This window comes from Chiloscyllium plagiosum, unplaced genomic scaffold (genome assembly GCF_037043375.1).
Source record: "Chiloscyllium plagiosum isolate Xiang-an unplaced genomic scaffold, Cpla_swu_hap1 HiC_scaffold_25, whole genome shotgun sequence".
NCBI classification, from domain to species: Eukaryota; Metazoa; Chordata; class Chondrichthyes; order Orectolobiformes; family Hemiscylliidae; genus Chiloscyllium; species Chiloscyllium plagiosum.
Window position 1 is genome coordinate 63418373 of NW_028270163.1, and position 14266 is coordinate 63432638.

Below are 14266 nucleotides of genomic sequence, written 5' to 3' on the forward strand. Positions count from 1 at the left end.
GGAGGCAGAGGGGGTCATAGATCGGAGCTTTAGGGAAGTAGTAACTCCAAAGATGGCAGATAGATGGGTGACAGTGAGGGGGACTGGGAGGAAGCAGCCAGTGCAGGGACCCCCTGCGGCCGTTCCCCTCAAGAACAAGTATACCGTTTTGGATACTTGTGGGGGGGATGACTTACCAGGGGTAAGTAACGGGGCTCAGGCCTCTGGCACGGAGCCTGTCCCCGTTGCTCAGAAGGGAAGGGTGGAGAAGAGCAGAGCAGTAGTAATTGGGAACTCGATAGTTCGGGGCACAGATAGGCGGTTTTGTGGGAACGAGAGAGACTCACGTTTGGTATGTTGCCTCCCAGGTGCAAGGGTACGTGATGTCTCTGATCGTGTTTTCCGGGTCCTTCAGGGGGAGGGGAGCAGCCCGAAGTCGTGGTCCACATTGGCACCAATGACATAGGTAGGAGGAGTGCCGAGGATGTTAGACAGACTTTCAGGGAGCTAGGTTGGAAGCTCAGAGTTAGAACGAACAGAGTTGTTGTCTCTGGTTTGTTATCCGTGCCACGTGATAGAGATTCGAGGAATAGGGAGAGAGTACAGTTAAATGCATGGCTACAGGGATGGTGCAGGAGGGAGGGATTCCGGTATTTGGATAACTGGGGTTCTTTCTGGGGAAGGTGGGACCTCTATAAACAGGATGGTCTACACCTGAACCTGAGGGGCACCAGTATCCTTGGGGGGAGGTTTGCTAGTGCTCTTGGGGGGGGTTTAAACTAACTCTGCAGGGGCATGGGAACCCAGACTGTAGCTTTAGGGTGCAGGACCTGGAGTGTAGGGAGGTTAGGAACATGGCATCAATTTCAAAGGAGGGTGCCTGTAAACAGGGAAGTGGCTTGAAGTGTGTATACTTCAATGCAAGAAGTATACGAAATAAGGTAGGTGAACTTGCAGCGTGGGTTGGTACCTGGGACTTCGATGTTGTGGCTATTACGGAGACATGGCTAGAACAGGGACAGGATTGGCTGTTGCAGGTTCCAGGATTTAAATGTTTTAGTAGGGTCAGAGGTAGGGGTAAAAGAGGGGGAGGTGTGGCATTGCTTGTCAAAGATAGTATTACAGCTGTGGAAAGGACGATGGATGAAGACTCGCCATCTGAGGTAGTTTGGGCCGAGGTTAGGAATAGGAAAGGTGAGCTCACCCTGTTAGGAGTTTTTTACAGGCCTCCTAATAGTCCTAGAGATGTAGAAGAAAGGATTGCGAGGATGATTCAGGAGAAGAGTGAAAGTAATAGGGTGGTTGTTATGGGGGACTTTAACTTTCCAGATATTAATTGGGAAAACTATAGCTCAAGTTCGTTAGATGGGTCAGTGTTTGTCCAATGTGTGCAGGAGGGTTTCCTGACACAATATGTAGATAGGCCAACAAGAGGTGAGGCCATACTGGATTTGGTTCTGGGTAACGAACCAGGCCAGGTGTTAGAATTGGAGGTAGGTGAGCACTTTGGGGACAGTGACCACAATTCGGTGACCTTTACTCTAGTGATGGAGAGGGATAAGTGTGTACTACAGGGCAAGAGTTATAGCTGGGGGCAGGGAAATTATGATGCTGTGAGGCATGACTTAGGATGTGTGGCCTGGAAAAGTAAGCTTCAAGGCAAGGGTGTAATTGATATGTGGACCTTGTTCAAGGAGCAACTATTGAGTGTCCTTGATAAGTATGTACCTGTCAGGCAGGGAGGAAAGGGTCGTGTGAGGGAGCCGTGGTTTAATAAGGAATTGGAATCTCTTGTTAAATGGAAGAGGGCGGCCTATGTAAAGATGAGGCGTGAAGGTTCAATTGGGGCGATTGAGAGTTATAAGGTAGCCAGGAAGGACCTGAAGAGAGAGCTAAGAGCAGCAAGGAGGGGACATGAAAGGTCCTTAATTGGTAGGATTAGGGAAAACCATAAGGCTTTCGATAGGTATGTCAGGAATAAAAGAATGACTAGGGTAGGAATAGGTCCAGTCAAGGATAGTAGTGGGAAGTTGCGTGTGGAGGCTGAAGAGATTGGGGAGACACTGAATGAATACTTTTCGTCAGTATTCACTCAGGAACAGGACATTGTTGTCAATGTGAGTTCTGAGTCACAATTAAGTAGAATGGATGGCTTTGAGGTATGTAGAGAAGAGGTGTTGGAAATTCTGGAAAGGGTGAAAATAGATAAGTCCCCTGGGCCTGATGGCATTTATCCTAGGATTCTCTGGGAAGCAAGGGAGGAGATTGCAGAGCCATTGGCCTTGATTTTTATGTCCTCGTTGTCTACAGGAGTAGTGCCAGAAGACTGGAGGATAGCAAATGTGGTTCCCTTGTTCAAGAAGGGGAGTAGGGATAACTCTAGTAACTATAGGCCGGGGAGTCTCACTTCTGTTGTGGGCAAAATCTTAGAGAGAATTGTAAGGGATAGGATTTATGAACATCTGGATAGGAATAATGTGATCAAGGATAGTCAGCATGATTTTGTGAAGGGCAGGTCATGCCTCACAAACCTTATTGAATTCTTTGAGAAGGTGACTAAGGAGGTGGACGAGGGGAAAGTGGTAGATGTGGTGTATATGGATTTTAGTAAGGTGTTTGATAAGGTTCCCCATGGTAGACTACTGCAAAAAATATGGAGGTATGGCATTGAGGGTGAGTTGGAGGTTTGGATTAGGAATTGGCTGGCTGGAAGAAGACAGAGGGTAGTAGTTGATGGTAAAGGTTCATCTTGGAGTGCCGTCACTAGCGGTGTTCCGCAAGGATCTGTTTTGGGACCATTGCTGTTTGTCATTTTTATAAATGACCTGGAGGAGGGGTTAGAAGGTTGGGTGAGCAAGTTTGCGGATGATACGAAAGTCGGAGGAGTTGTAGACAGTGAGGAAGGATGTGGCAGGTTACAGCGGGATATAGATAAGCTGCAGAACTGGGCAGAAAGGTGGCAAATGGAGTTCAATGTAGCTAAGTGTGAGGTGATTCACTTTGGTAAGAGTAACAAAAAGATGGGGTACTGGGCTAACGGTCGTATACTTGGTAGTGTGGATGAGCAGGGGGATCTTGGTGTCCATGTACACAGATCTCTGAAAGTTGCCACCCAGGTAAATAGTGCGGTGAAGAAGGCATATGGCGTACTGGCTTTAATTGGTAGAGGAATTGAGTTCCGGAGTACTGAGGTCATGTTGCAGTTGTATAGGACTCTGGTGCGGCCGCACCTGGAGTATTGTGTGCAGTTTTGGTCACCATACTATAGGAAGGATGTGGAGGCACTGGAACGGGTGCAGAGGAGGTTTACCAGGATGTTGCCTGGTATGGAAGGAAGATCGTATGAGGAAAGGCTGAGGCACTTGGGGTTGTTTTCATTGGAGAAAAGAAGGTTTAGGGGTGACTTGATAGAGGTGTATAAGATGATTAGGGGTTTAGATAGGGTCGACAGTGAGAATCTTTTTCCTCGTATGGAGTCAGCTATTACAAGGGGGCATAGCTTTAAATTAAGGGGGGGTAGGTATAGGACAGATGTTAGGGGTAGGTTCTTTACTCAGCGAGTCGTGAGTTCATGGAATGCCCTGCCAGTAGCAGTGGTGGACTCTCCCTCATTATGGGCATTTAAGCGGGCATTGGATAGGCATATGGAGAATAGTGGGCTAGTGTAGGTTAGGTGGGCTTGGATTGGCGCAACATCGAGGGCCGAAGGGCCTGTACTGCGCTGTATTCTTCTATGTTCTATGTTCTATGTTCTGAGTTGGAAACTTAGGACTGGGATAAGGTGGGGTCAACCTGGGAACAGATGTGGCAGAGGTGAAGGAATTGGGAATAAGGGATGGTAGGGTGGGGGAAGGTGCAGTTGAGGTAGCTGTGAGAGCTGGTGGGCTTGTAGTAGATGTCCATGGTTAGTTGGTCGCTGGAGATGGTGATGGAGAGGTCCAGGAAGGGGAGAAAGGTGACCGAGATGGTCCAGGTGAATTTGAGGTCGGGGTGGAATGTGTTGGTGAAGTTGATGAACTGTTCAACCTCCTGTGGGAGCATGAGATGATGCTGATACAGTCATCGATGTAGCGGAAGAACAGGTGAGGGGGTGGTGCCAGTGTAGCTGTGGAAGATGGACTGATCCATGTACCCAACAAACAAGCAGGCATAGCTGGGTCCCATGCCAGTGTCCATGGCCTTCCCTTCGGTCTGGAGGAAGTGGGAGGATTGGAAGGAGAAGTTGTTGAGGGTGAGGACCAGTTCCACCAATTGAATGAGTGTGTCAGTGGTAAGGTACTGGTTTGGTCAGTGGGAGAGGAAGAAACGTAGGGCTTGCAGGCCTTTGCCATTGCGGATGGACGTGTATAGGGACTGGATGCCCATGGTGAAGATGAGGCATTGGGGGCTGGAGAAACGAAAGATAATGAAGGAGGTGGAGGGTATGGGTGGTGTCCTGAACGTAGATTGGGAATTCCTGGACTAAGAGGGACAGAACGGTGTCAAGGTACTTGTGCTCCGGAACGTGCTCCTCCCCAAGACAAGATCTTCCAGTACAGTTACAACACTGGGATCTACCCAACAATGTGGAAAAATATCTCCTGTCCACAAAAAGCAGGACATATCCAACCTGGCCAACTACCACCCCATCAGTCTCCTTTTGATCATCAGTAAAGTGATGGAAGGAGTCATCAACAGCGCAATCAAGTTAACAAGGCATAGTGTACAGTTTATCGGTCATGGCATAGATGATAAGAGCAGGGAAATTATGTTGGAGCTGAACAGGACTTTGGTTAGGCCACAGCTGGAGTCTGGTGTGTAGTTCTAGTTCCCACACGAGAGGGATGATGTGATTGCACTGGAGGGGGTTTATTCCCTGGGGTGGAGCATTTCAGCGGTGAAGAGGCGGGATAAGCTCAGGGTGTTTTCTTTGGAGCAGAGAAAGTTGAGAGGTACCTGATAGAGGTGTGGACGATTATGAGTGGCATATACCTGCACAGGGTGAGGAGAGCACAGCTATTGCCCTCAGTTGAAGGGTCAGTAACAAGGGGGTATAATTTGAAAGTGAAAGGCAGGAGTTTAGAGGGAATTTGAGGAACAACCCTCCCATCCCAAGGCTGGTGGGGGTCTGGAATGCACTGCCTGGGAGCGGAGTTGAGCAGGAAAACCTCACAACCTTTAAAAAGCATTGGGTGAGAAGTTGAAAAATCAAACAGTCAAGGTTATGGGCCCAGTGCCAGAACGTGGGATTAGTGTAGACTTCGAGTTATGTATTTATGGCAGTACAGACTTCTGTACTGCGTGATTCTCCGATTGTATGACTCCAAATCAAAACAACTGAACTCTGGAGGTGAGGTGAGAGTGGCAGCCCTTGAAATTGTGCTGTATTTGACCAAGTGAGAGTCTTGCAAAACTGGAATCAATGGGAATCGGGAGAAAATTCTTCACTGGTTAGAGTCAGACCTGGCACAAAGGAAGATGGTTGTTGGAGGTCAGTCATCTCAGCTCCAGGATATCTCTTCAGGAGTTCCTCAGAGTAGTGTCCTAGGCCCAACCATCTTCAGCTGTTTCATCAATGACCTTCCCTCCATCATAAGGTCAGAAGTGGGGATGTTCTCTGATGATTGCACAATGCTCAGCACCATTCATAATGCCTCAGATACTAAAGCAGTCCATGTTCAAACGGAACAAGATCTGGACAATATCCAGACTTGGGCTGATAAGTGGCAAGTAACATTCATGCCTTACAATTCCAGGCTATAAACATCACCAATAAGAGACACTCTAACCACCACTTTGACATTCAGTGGTGGTATCATTGAATTCCCCCACAATGAACATCCTGGGGGTTGTCTTTGAGGAGAAACTCAACTGGATTCACCACATAAACACAGTGGCTGCAAGAGCAGGTCAGAGGCCAGGAATACTGGAGCAAGTATCTCACTTCCTGCTTCCCCAAAGCCCTATCCACCATCTACAAGGCACAAGTCAGGAGTGGGATGGAACGCTCCCCACTTGCCCTGGATGGGGACAGCTCCAACAACACTCAAGAAGCTTGACACCGTCCAGGACAACACATCCCGCTTGATTGGCACCACATCCACAAACATCCCCTCCCTGCATCACCGACGCTCAGTAGCAGCAGCAGTGTGTACTATCTACAAGATGCCCTGCAGAAATTCACCCAAGTACCTTCGACAACACTTTCCAAACCCATGACCACTTCCATCTAGAAGGGCAAAAGCAGCAGATACATGGAAACATCACCCCCTACAAGTTCCTCTCTCAGCCACTCACCATCCTGACTTGGAAATCTATTGCCTCTCCTTCAGTGTCACTCGGTCAAAATCCTGGAATTCCCTCCTTAAGGGCATTGTGGGGAGAGGGGGAAGGGGTAGAGAGCAGAAGAGGGGGAGGTGTAGGGAGCGATGTGGAGAGGGGCAGGCATGGTGAGGGAGTGGAGAGGGATATGGAGAGAGAGGAATGGTGAAGGATATGGAGGCGGGAAGGGATAGGGAGGAATGGGGAATGGGGGAGGGATGCAGTAGATATGGGTGGGTGTGGAAGAGGGGAATGCAGAGAGGGAGGGATTCGGAGGGGTGGGAATGATGCAGGGAGATGGGGAGGGATGCAGAGAAAGGGAGGAAGTGACGGGGAAAGTGGAAGGGGGCTGGAGATTGAAGGTAACCAATGGCCCTGCTGCTACCATAACAAGGGAACCAATCAGAAGCAGGTTTGGAAAGAAAGACTGAGTTGTGACTTCACAGGGAAACAGGTAATGCATTGATTGATGAATGTGGTCAGTTCATATCATTAAACTAGAGAGTTTCAATCAGAGCAAATCAGAAGCCTTAATTAGAATTGATTTAATAAAAGATATAATTAACTTTCCAATTAATATACAGCAATCCTGCCTCGCAGCATCAGGGACCCGGGTTCGATTCTTGCTTCGGGTGACTGACTGTGTGGCGTTTGCACATTCTCCCCGTGTATATGTAGGTTTCCTCCGGGTACTCCGGTTTCCTCCCACAGTCCAAAGACATGCTGGTTAGGGCGGATTGGCCGTGCTAAATTACCCCGTAGTGTCTAGAGATGTGTAGTCTATATGAATTAATGCAAGGTTACAGAGATAGGATGGGGAGTGGGTGGGTCTAGGTGGAATGGTCATAGGTCAGTGCAGACTCAATGGGCTGAAAAGCCTCTATCTAGAGTTTAGGGATCCTATGAAAACTGGCAAGGCAGGTGATGTGTTGTAGCTGTAGGATGTGGGGTCTGGAGAACACCTGAGAGATCCACTCCAAACGCATCTGCAACAAAGGGCCTGAGGTTCAGGGAAGTTCACTGCAGAGTTAATGAGCTGGAGGCCAAGGTGCTGACACAGCAGAATTCAATAACCAGAGGAAAACATTACCATGACATCCATTCCAAGAGGCAATCACACACCTTCAGAGAGATTAATCTGAGTTAGTTTGTATTCATTGATCAGAGGCTGTGAGTGAGTGTGAGTGAAGAAGGTTGGAGCACTGAGAAGCTACAAGTCCAAGAGACTCGAATAACTGTTTAAATATTAGTGTGGGAGAAACGGGTTTCAATTCCTGGGTAACTGGCACCAATAGTTGAAGTTGTATTATTGGAACAGTCCTCACTTGAAGCATGGGAGGAGTAGAGTTTAGTTGAGCCATATAACCCAGACAATGGAGGCTTTAAATAGAATATTTGGGATGATGGATCACATTAGGGAAGGTGTAATAATTTAAAGGAAGAGAACAAAGCAAAAGTACAGGTGGAGACAGAAGGCATACATTTAAGAATGTAAGAGCAGATGAAGCCAGAGTTTGCAAAGACAGTAAAAATCAAAACTGAAGGCTTCTGACCTGAATCCACATTTATTAATAAAGGGATGAATTGTCAGCTTAAGTAGAAATAACAGTACAATCTGATAGCCATTACCGAGACATGGCTGCAAGGTGACCAAGGCTTGGACCTAAATATTCAAGGATAATTGACATTCCAGAAAGAAAGAAAGCTATGAAAAGAGTAGGGGGGTCATTAATGATGACATTTGTACCATAGTAAGAGATTACCTTGCTTTTAAATATCAAGATGTAGGATTGATTTTGGCTAGAAATAAGGAATAGAAAAGGTAAGAAGTCATTTGTGGGAGCAGTTTTTAAGTTCCCTAATAGTAACCAGTAACTATTGGGTGGATTATGATCAAGGTTTATAAGCTCCCTAACAGTCACCAGTTACTACAGGGTGGGGCATGCTGGAGATTTATAAGCTCCCTAACAGTAACCAGTAACCAGTAACTACGGGGTGGGGTATGCTGGAAGAAATATGGAGGGTTATGGAAATAGATGATTTTAATTGATTGGGTAAAGCAGGTTGGCAAAGGTAACCTGGAAGTTGAGTTCATGGAGTATTTTTGAGACTGTTTCTCAGATCAATACATTCTCACACCAATCAAAGAGCAAGTTATTCTGGACATGGTCATGTGCAACAGGACAGAAATAATTAATGACTTCATAGCAAGGGAACCTGGGGACAGCAGTGATTGCAACACAATTGAATTTTGCATCGAGTCTGAGTAAAACTAGAACTTTAGTCTTAAATAAGAGTGTAAGGCCAGAGCTGGTTAAAGTGAGCTGAGTAATTGGGTTAAGGGATTGGACAGTACAAGTACAGAGGAAGGCATTTAATGAGATATTTCAGCTTTGGGAATATATAGGTGGAAAATGTAGGCAAAAAAGAATAAAGTCTATAGATCAAAAACCCAACCCAGACCCCAAGGGAAATGAAATGACTTCCTCCTTTTGGCTTTTGGCAATGACATTACATTGCTGTCAACTGCAGAAATCCTCAGTTTGGTAATAAAGCCTGTTGAATGTAGGTCTTGGCTAGAGTTGGACAGTTTCCACTTTGCAGAGTCTCAGTGTTATCTTGTTTCCATTCACAGAGAGAGGGAAAATGTCTGAACCCCTCGCTGGGTTTTGCAGCTCTGGATCCTTACTGCTGTCTTCTCTCAGTTCTGCATCAAAACTGCTTCTTGAAACAAATCTAAAAGTGTCTCACAAAAGCCACATGTTTTTGTGTAATTAATGAGTGAATATCACACAGTTTCATTCTCCTTGCCTTATGAAAACAACAAATAATTCAATTTTCCAAATATGTAAACTGTGCTCCTGAAAAGGATCTCGTGAGTTTGGAAAACAGAGAATGTGACTCCTATATTCAAGAAAAGAGGGAGAGAGAAAACAGGAAACAATGGGCCTGCAAGTTTAATATCTGTGATAGGGAAAATTCTAGAATCTGTTTTTGAAGTTATAGCAGATGCTTAAACATCAGGCATGGTTTTATGAAAGGAGTCTGGAATATGACTAATTTATAAGCATTCTTGGAGGAAGTAATACGGAATGTAAATAAAGGGAAAGATATCAATGTGGTAAAGTTAGATTTTCAGAAGGCATTTGATAAGATGCTATAACAAAGATTACTACATCAAATACGATCTTGAAGTATAGGAGATAGCTTATTAACATGGATAAAACATTGGTTACCTAACAGGATGTAAAGAAATAATAAATGTGTCGAACAAACGTTGGTACATATGAAGAAGGAAAAAAAGGAGGCCATTCGGCCCTTCCAACCTGCTCTGCCTTTCAACAAGGTCATGACTGATCTGATCTTAATATCAGGTCTACAGTTCTGCATATCCCCAATAATTTTTCAATCCCTTGCTATAAAGAATCTCTGCCTGAAAACTTTTAAAAGATTCTGCATCCAGGGAAGGTTGGGAAGGGAAGGGAATTCCAAAGATACTCAAATCTCTGAGAAAACTAATGGTCACTCATCTTTGCTTTAAATGCACACACCCCCTTATTGTTAAGCAGTAACCTGTAGTTCTAGATTTTCCCACAAGAGGAAATATCCTTTCCACATCCACTCAATCAAGTCCCCTTGGGGCCTTATGTAGTTCAATTCAGTCACCTGCTGACTCTTCTAAACTCCAGAGATACAGGCCAAGCGTGTTAGCCTTTCCTCAGAAGATAATGCACTCATTCCAGGTATTAGTTTAGTAAACCTTCCCTGAATTGCTTCCAACACATTAACATCCTTCTGTAAGTACACTGAGTAGTCCTGTACACAGTCTCACCAATGCCCTGTATACCTGAGGTATAACCTTCCTACTCAAGTCCCCTCACTATAAAACATTACATTCTATTAGCTTTCCTGATTATTTGCTGCATCTGCAGACTAACTTTCAGTGATCATTCACTAGGACCCCAAGATCCCTCTGCATCCCAGAGCTCTGCAGCCTCTCACCATTTAGTAAATATACTTTTTTTATTCGCTGTGCCAAAAATGCAAATTTATCACTTTCCCACATTATTCTCCATTTGCCAGATCTTTTAGTCACTCACTGAACTTATCTGTATAACTTTTGCATGCTCCTCTTCACAACTCATTTTCCCAGCTATCTCACCTTCCCAACTACCTCACTTTCCCACATATCTCGGTGTCATCAGCAAATTTAGCTCAATACCTTCCATAACTTCATCCAGATAACTTATATAAATTGAAACAAGTTAATGCTCCAGCACTGACCTGTTTGGCCCCCGACTCCATCAGCTTTCAGTTTCCACAATAACCTTCAATGTGGCACCTTATCAAAACCCTTTGAGAAATCTAAATACAACACACTCACTGGCTGTCCTTTACCTGTAGCATAAGTTACTTCTCCAAAGAACTCCAATAAATTAGTTAAACATGAACTCTCTTTGACAAAACCATATTGGCTCTGTCTAAATACCTTAAACTTCTCCAAGTGTTCTTTAATAACAGTTTCTAGCGTTTTCCCAATGACAGATGTTGTTAACTTTCTGCCTCCCTCCCTTTTTGAATAAAGGAATCACATTTGCTATTTTCCAAATTACAGAAATGCTCCCTGTGTTAATGAACTTATCCCACTGACTACTTCACTTATGACCCTAACATCTGGATGCATTGGGATATGGAGAGATGTCAACTCACAGTTCCAACAATTTACTCAGTACCTTCTTCCCTAGGAATTATATTTATTTTTGGTTCCTTTTCTTTCAATTCCTGATTGACAGCTGTTTCTGGGATGTTTCTTGTATTCTCTCTAGTGAAGACTAAGCAAAATATCTGCTTAATTTGTTTACCATCTCTTTATGCTCTGTTATTAATTCCCCACACACAGTCTCTACGGGACTTACACTTACTTTGAAACTTTTCGATTTTTAAAAAATATCTGAAGGACATTTTACTCTCTGTTTTGATATTTTTGGTTAACTTTCTCTTGTACTCTCCATTCTAATTAATCTGTTGCTAATTCTTTGCATTCTTTTAAATTCTGTCTAAACATCTGACCTGTCAATTACCTTTGCAGAATTATATGGTTTTTCTTTAAGTTCGATACTATCCGTGAGTGTTTTATTTAACCACTGATGGCATGTCTGTCTCTTAGGATTCTTATTATTTGTTGGAATGTAACTATTCTGCACTATCTGGGATGTCTCCTTAAGTGTTTGACACTACATCACGATTGACTTGTCCAGACAAGTAACTAATGAAGTGCTACAGGGAGCAGTGGTGGGGCCTGAACCTTTTGCAATCTGCTATATATCAGTAACATAATGAAAGGACCAAAATTGCTCACTTTGCTGATGACACAAAGATAGATATGGGAATAAGTTCTGAATATCATGTAAGGATCTGCAAGAGGATAAAGACAGGTTAAATGGTTGGGCATACATTTGGAGTATAATGTATGAAACTTTCAACTTATCCACTTTGGCAGAAAGAATAGAAAAGTAAGAAATTATTTAAATTGTGAGGTCCAGAAGGATCTGGGTATCCTGGCACATGAATCACATCAAGTTAGTCTGCAGTTGCAGCAAGTGTTGGTATGTATTGTAAGGAGGTTGGAATATATAAGAGAAGTTTAGCCCAATTTGTATTGGGTGTGGGTGAGAGCACATCTTGACCAGGGGGGATGCTGACAGGATGTTTCCCTTGTCGGGGAGATAAGGACTAGGGTTTAGCCCAGTTTAACAACAGGTAATCTCCTTTTGAAAATGGCATTGAGGAGACATTGTTTCAAAAGTCATGAGACTTTAAAAATCTATTCCCCAGTGAGCAGTGTGCAAGGTCATTGAATACTTTTTAACTAGGGTTAGAGAGTTTCTTGACTATCAAGGGAGTTGAAGGACGTCAGGAGGTATGGGATTTGGGGAGGTTGGGGGTGGCGGGAGCAGGGGCAGGATGTGGAGAAGGTTGGATATGGGGCTGGAGCCACAATCAGATCAGCGTGCACTCACCTCACGACACACTGAAGTCCACATGTTATTCTTACCTTAGGCACTTTAGAGGGATCTGGTGAATTCGCTGTGGAGAAAGGATCAGATTCTAGATTGGGAATCCCCATGTTCCTCTGGTACTGTGCTTTCAGCTTCCCATACCTCTGGCTGCAGTGTCTCCAGCTCTTACGTTGCCAATGGTGTTGATCCAAATCACAGTCTGTTCCCAAACCAAACCACTCAGCCGTGCCCCTACAAAACAACAGAATTAATCACAACTAGATCACACCTCCTTACTGTGTAGTGTGCCTGTCTCCATATCTCATGAAAAGCCACGAGGTCACAGTGTTACAACACAGGAATAACAAGGTAAAAACAATGACTGCAGATGCTGGAAACCAGATTCTGGATCAGTGTTGCTGGAAGAGCACAGCAGTTCAGGCAGCATCCGAGAAGCAGCAAGCCAGACCACATCAGGTTTGCTAACACTGCATTCACAACACAGTGAAATTAAAACATTAGATGACATTCAAAGGTACCCAGTTCCTAACGAGACTTTAAGAAGAAGATGTCAAACACCAAGTTTATAATTTAAACAGAAATAAACAATTTATAATTCACATTGTAACTTTAGGAAAGCAAAGCTAAGCAACAAGGTAATCTAATTAATGTCTATGATTTAAATCTAATCTTCTTTGATCATAATTTATAACAGGGAACAGAGAAATGGCAGGGAAGTTTAAATTATTACCTTGTACAGGATTTTACTGAGGAAGCTACAAGAAATCCCCCAGAAGCAGAGATCCAAGTGGCTAGCAAGTGGATCCAAGTGGCTAGCAAGCGTATGGAACTGATAGTTAATGTAATGATAATCACTCCCCAAAATTCAATAGGCTCTGGTAGGCTTCCAGCAGATTGGAAGCTTGCAAATGTCATCCCACTATTTAAGAAAGAAACAAAGGAACAAATAGGGAACACAGTAGCCCAGGTGTTCACAGTATAATTTGCTGCAGCAGTGTTAGCCCCTTCTACCTCACCATGCTTTGATTGCAGCCTCAGGCTACTGTCTGTGTGGAGTTTGCACATTGTCTGCATGGGTGCTCTAGTTTCCTCCCACAGTCCAAAGATGTGCAAGTTAGGTGGATTGGCCATGGGAAATGTAGGATAGAGCAGGGGATGGGTCTAGGTGGAATGCTCTTCAAAGTTTTGGTGTGGACTGAATGATTTGCTTCCATACTGTAGGAATTTATATTTCTATGATAAATCAATAATGGACATAGGAACCAATTCATAGTATCCCTGCACTGTAGAAGCAGGCCATTCGGCCCATTGATTCCACACTGACCTTCTGAATAGCATCTTGCCCAGACCCACCCTCCTACCCTATCCCTGTTACCCTGCATTCCTCAAGGCTAACCCGCCTAGCCTGCACTATGGGCAAATTAGCATTGACAATCCACCTAACCGGCATAATTTTGGACTGTGGGAGGAAACCGGAGCACCCAGAGGAAACCCACACAGTAGTAATATTTCCAAATTTGAAGATGATGCAAAGCTTAACAGGCATGTTATGAGGACGATGTGAAATATTTTTAGAAAGATTTGAACAGGTTTAATGAACTAGGCAAGAAAATGGCAGGTGGTAAATATTGTGAAAAATAAAAGTGAGGTTGGTAAAGGAACAGATGTTTAGAGTGTTTCTTAAACAATAAGACAGAGTAGATGTACAAAGGGATCTGGATGTCCTTCTCGATGAGTCACTGAAGGCTGGTGCAGTAAACTATTAGGAAGGATGATAGATATTAACGTTAATAGAATGTTAGCCTTTACCACAAAGAGAATTGAGGACAGCAACAGTGAAGTCTTACTTCAATTATATCTCAGCTTAGTTAGAATGCACCTGGGGTACCGTGTGCAGTTTTGCTTTCCTATCTCAGGAATAATATCAACGCCAGTGAGGGAATGCAATAAAGATTCACCAGACTTGT

At 44.2% G+C, this 14266-nt stretch overlaps 1 protein-coding gene across 6 annotated transcripts in view; it reads right to left on the minus strand.

The window, feature by feature from the left end:
• The window catches only part of LOC122562367 (inactive rhomboid protein 2-like), a 310932-nt gene that overhangs the window by 159238 nt on the left and 137428 nt on the right, over positions 1-14266 (minus strand). For all 6 annotated transcript variants that reach the window (XM_088000804.1, XM_088000800.1, XM_088000801.1 and 3 more), the window contains one exon: positions 12335-12530. In XM_088000804.1, coding sequence (XP_087856930.1) covers positions 12335-12530 — 196 coding nt within the window. The remainder of the gene's footprint in view (positions 1-12334; positions 12531-14266) is intronic.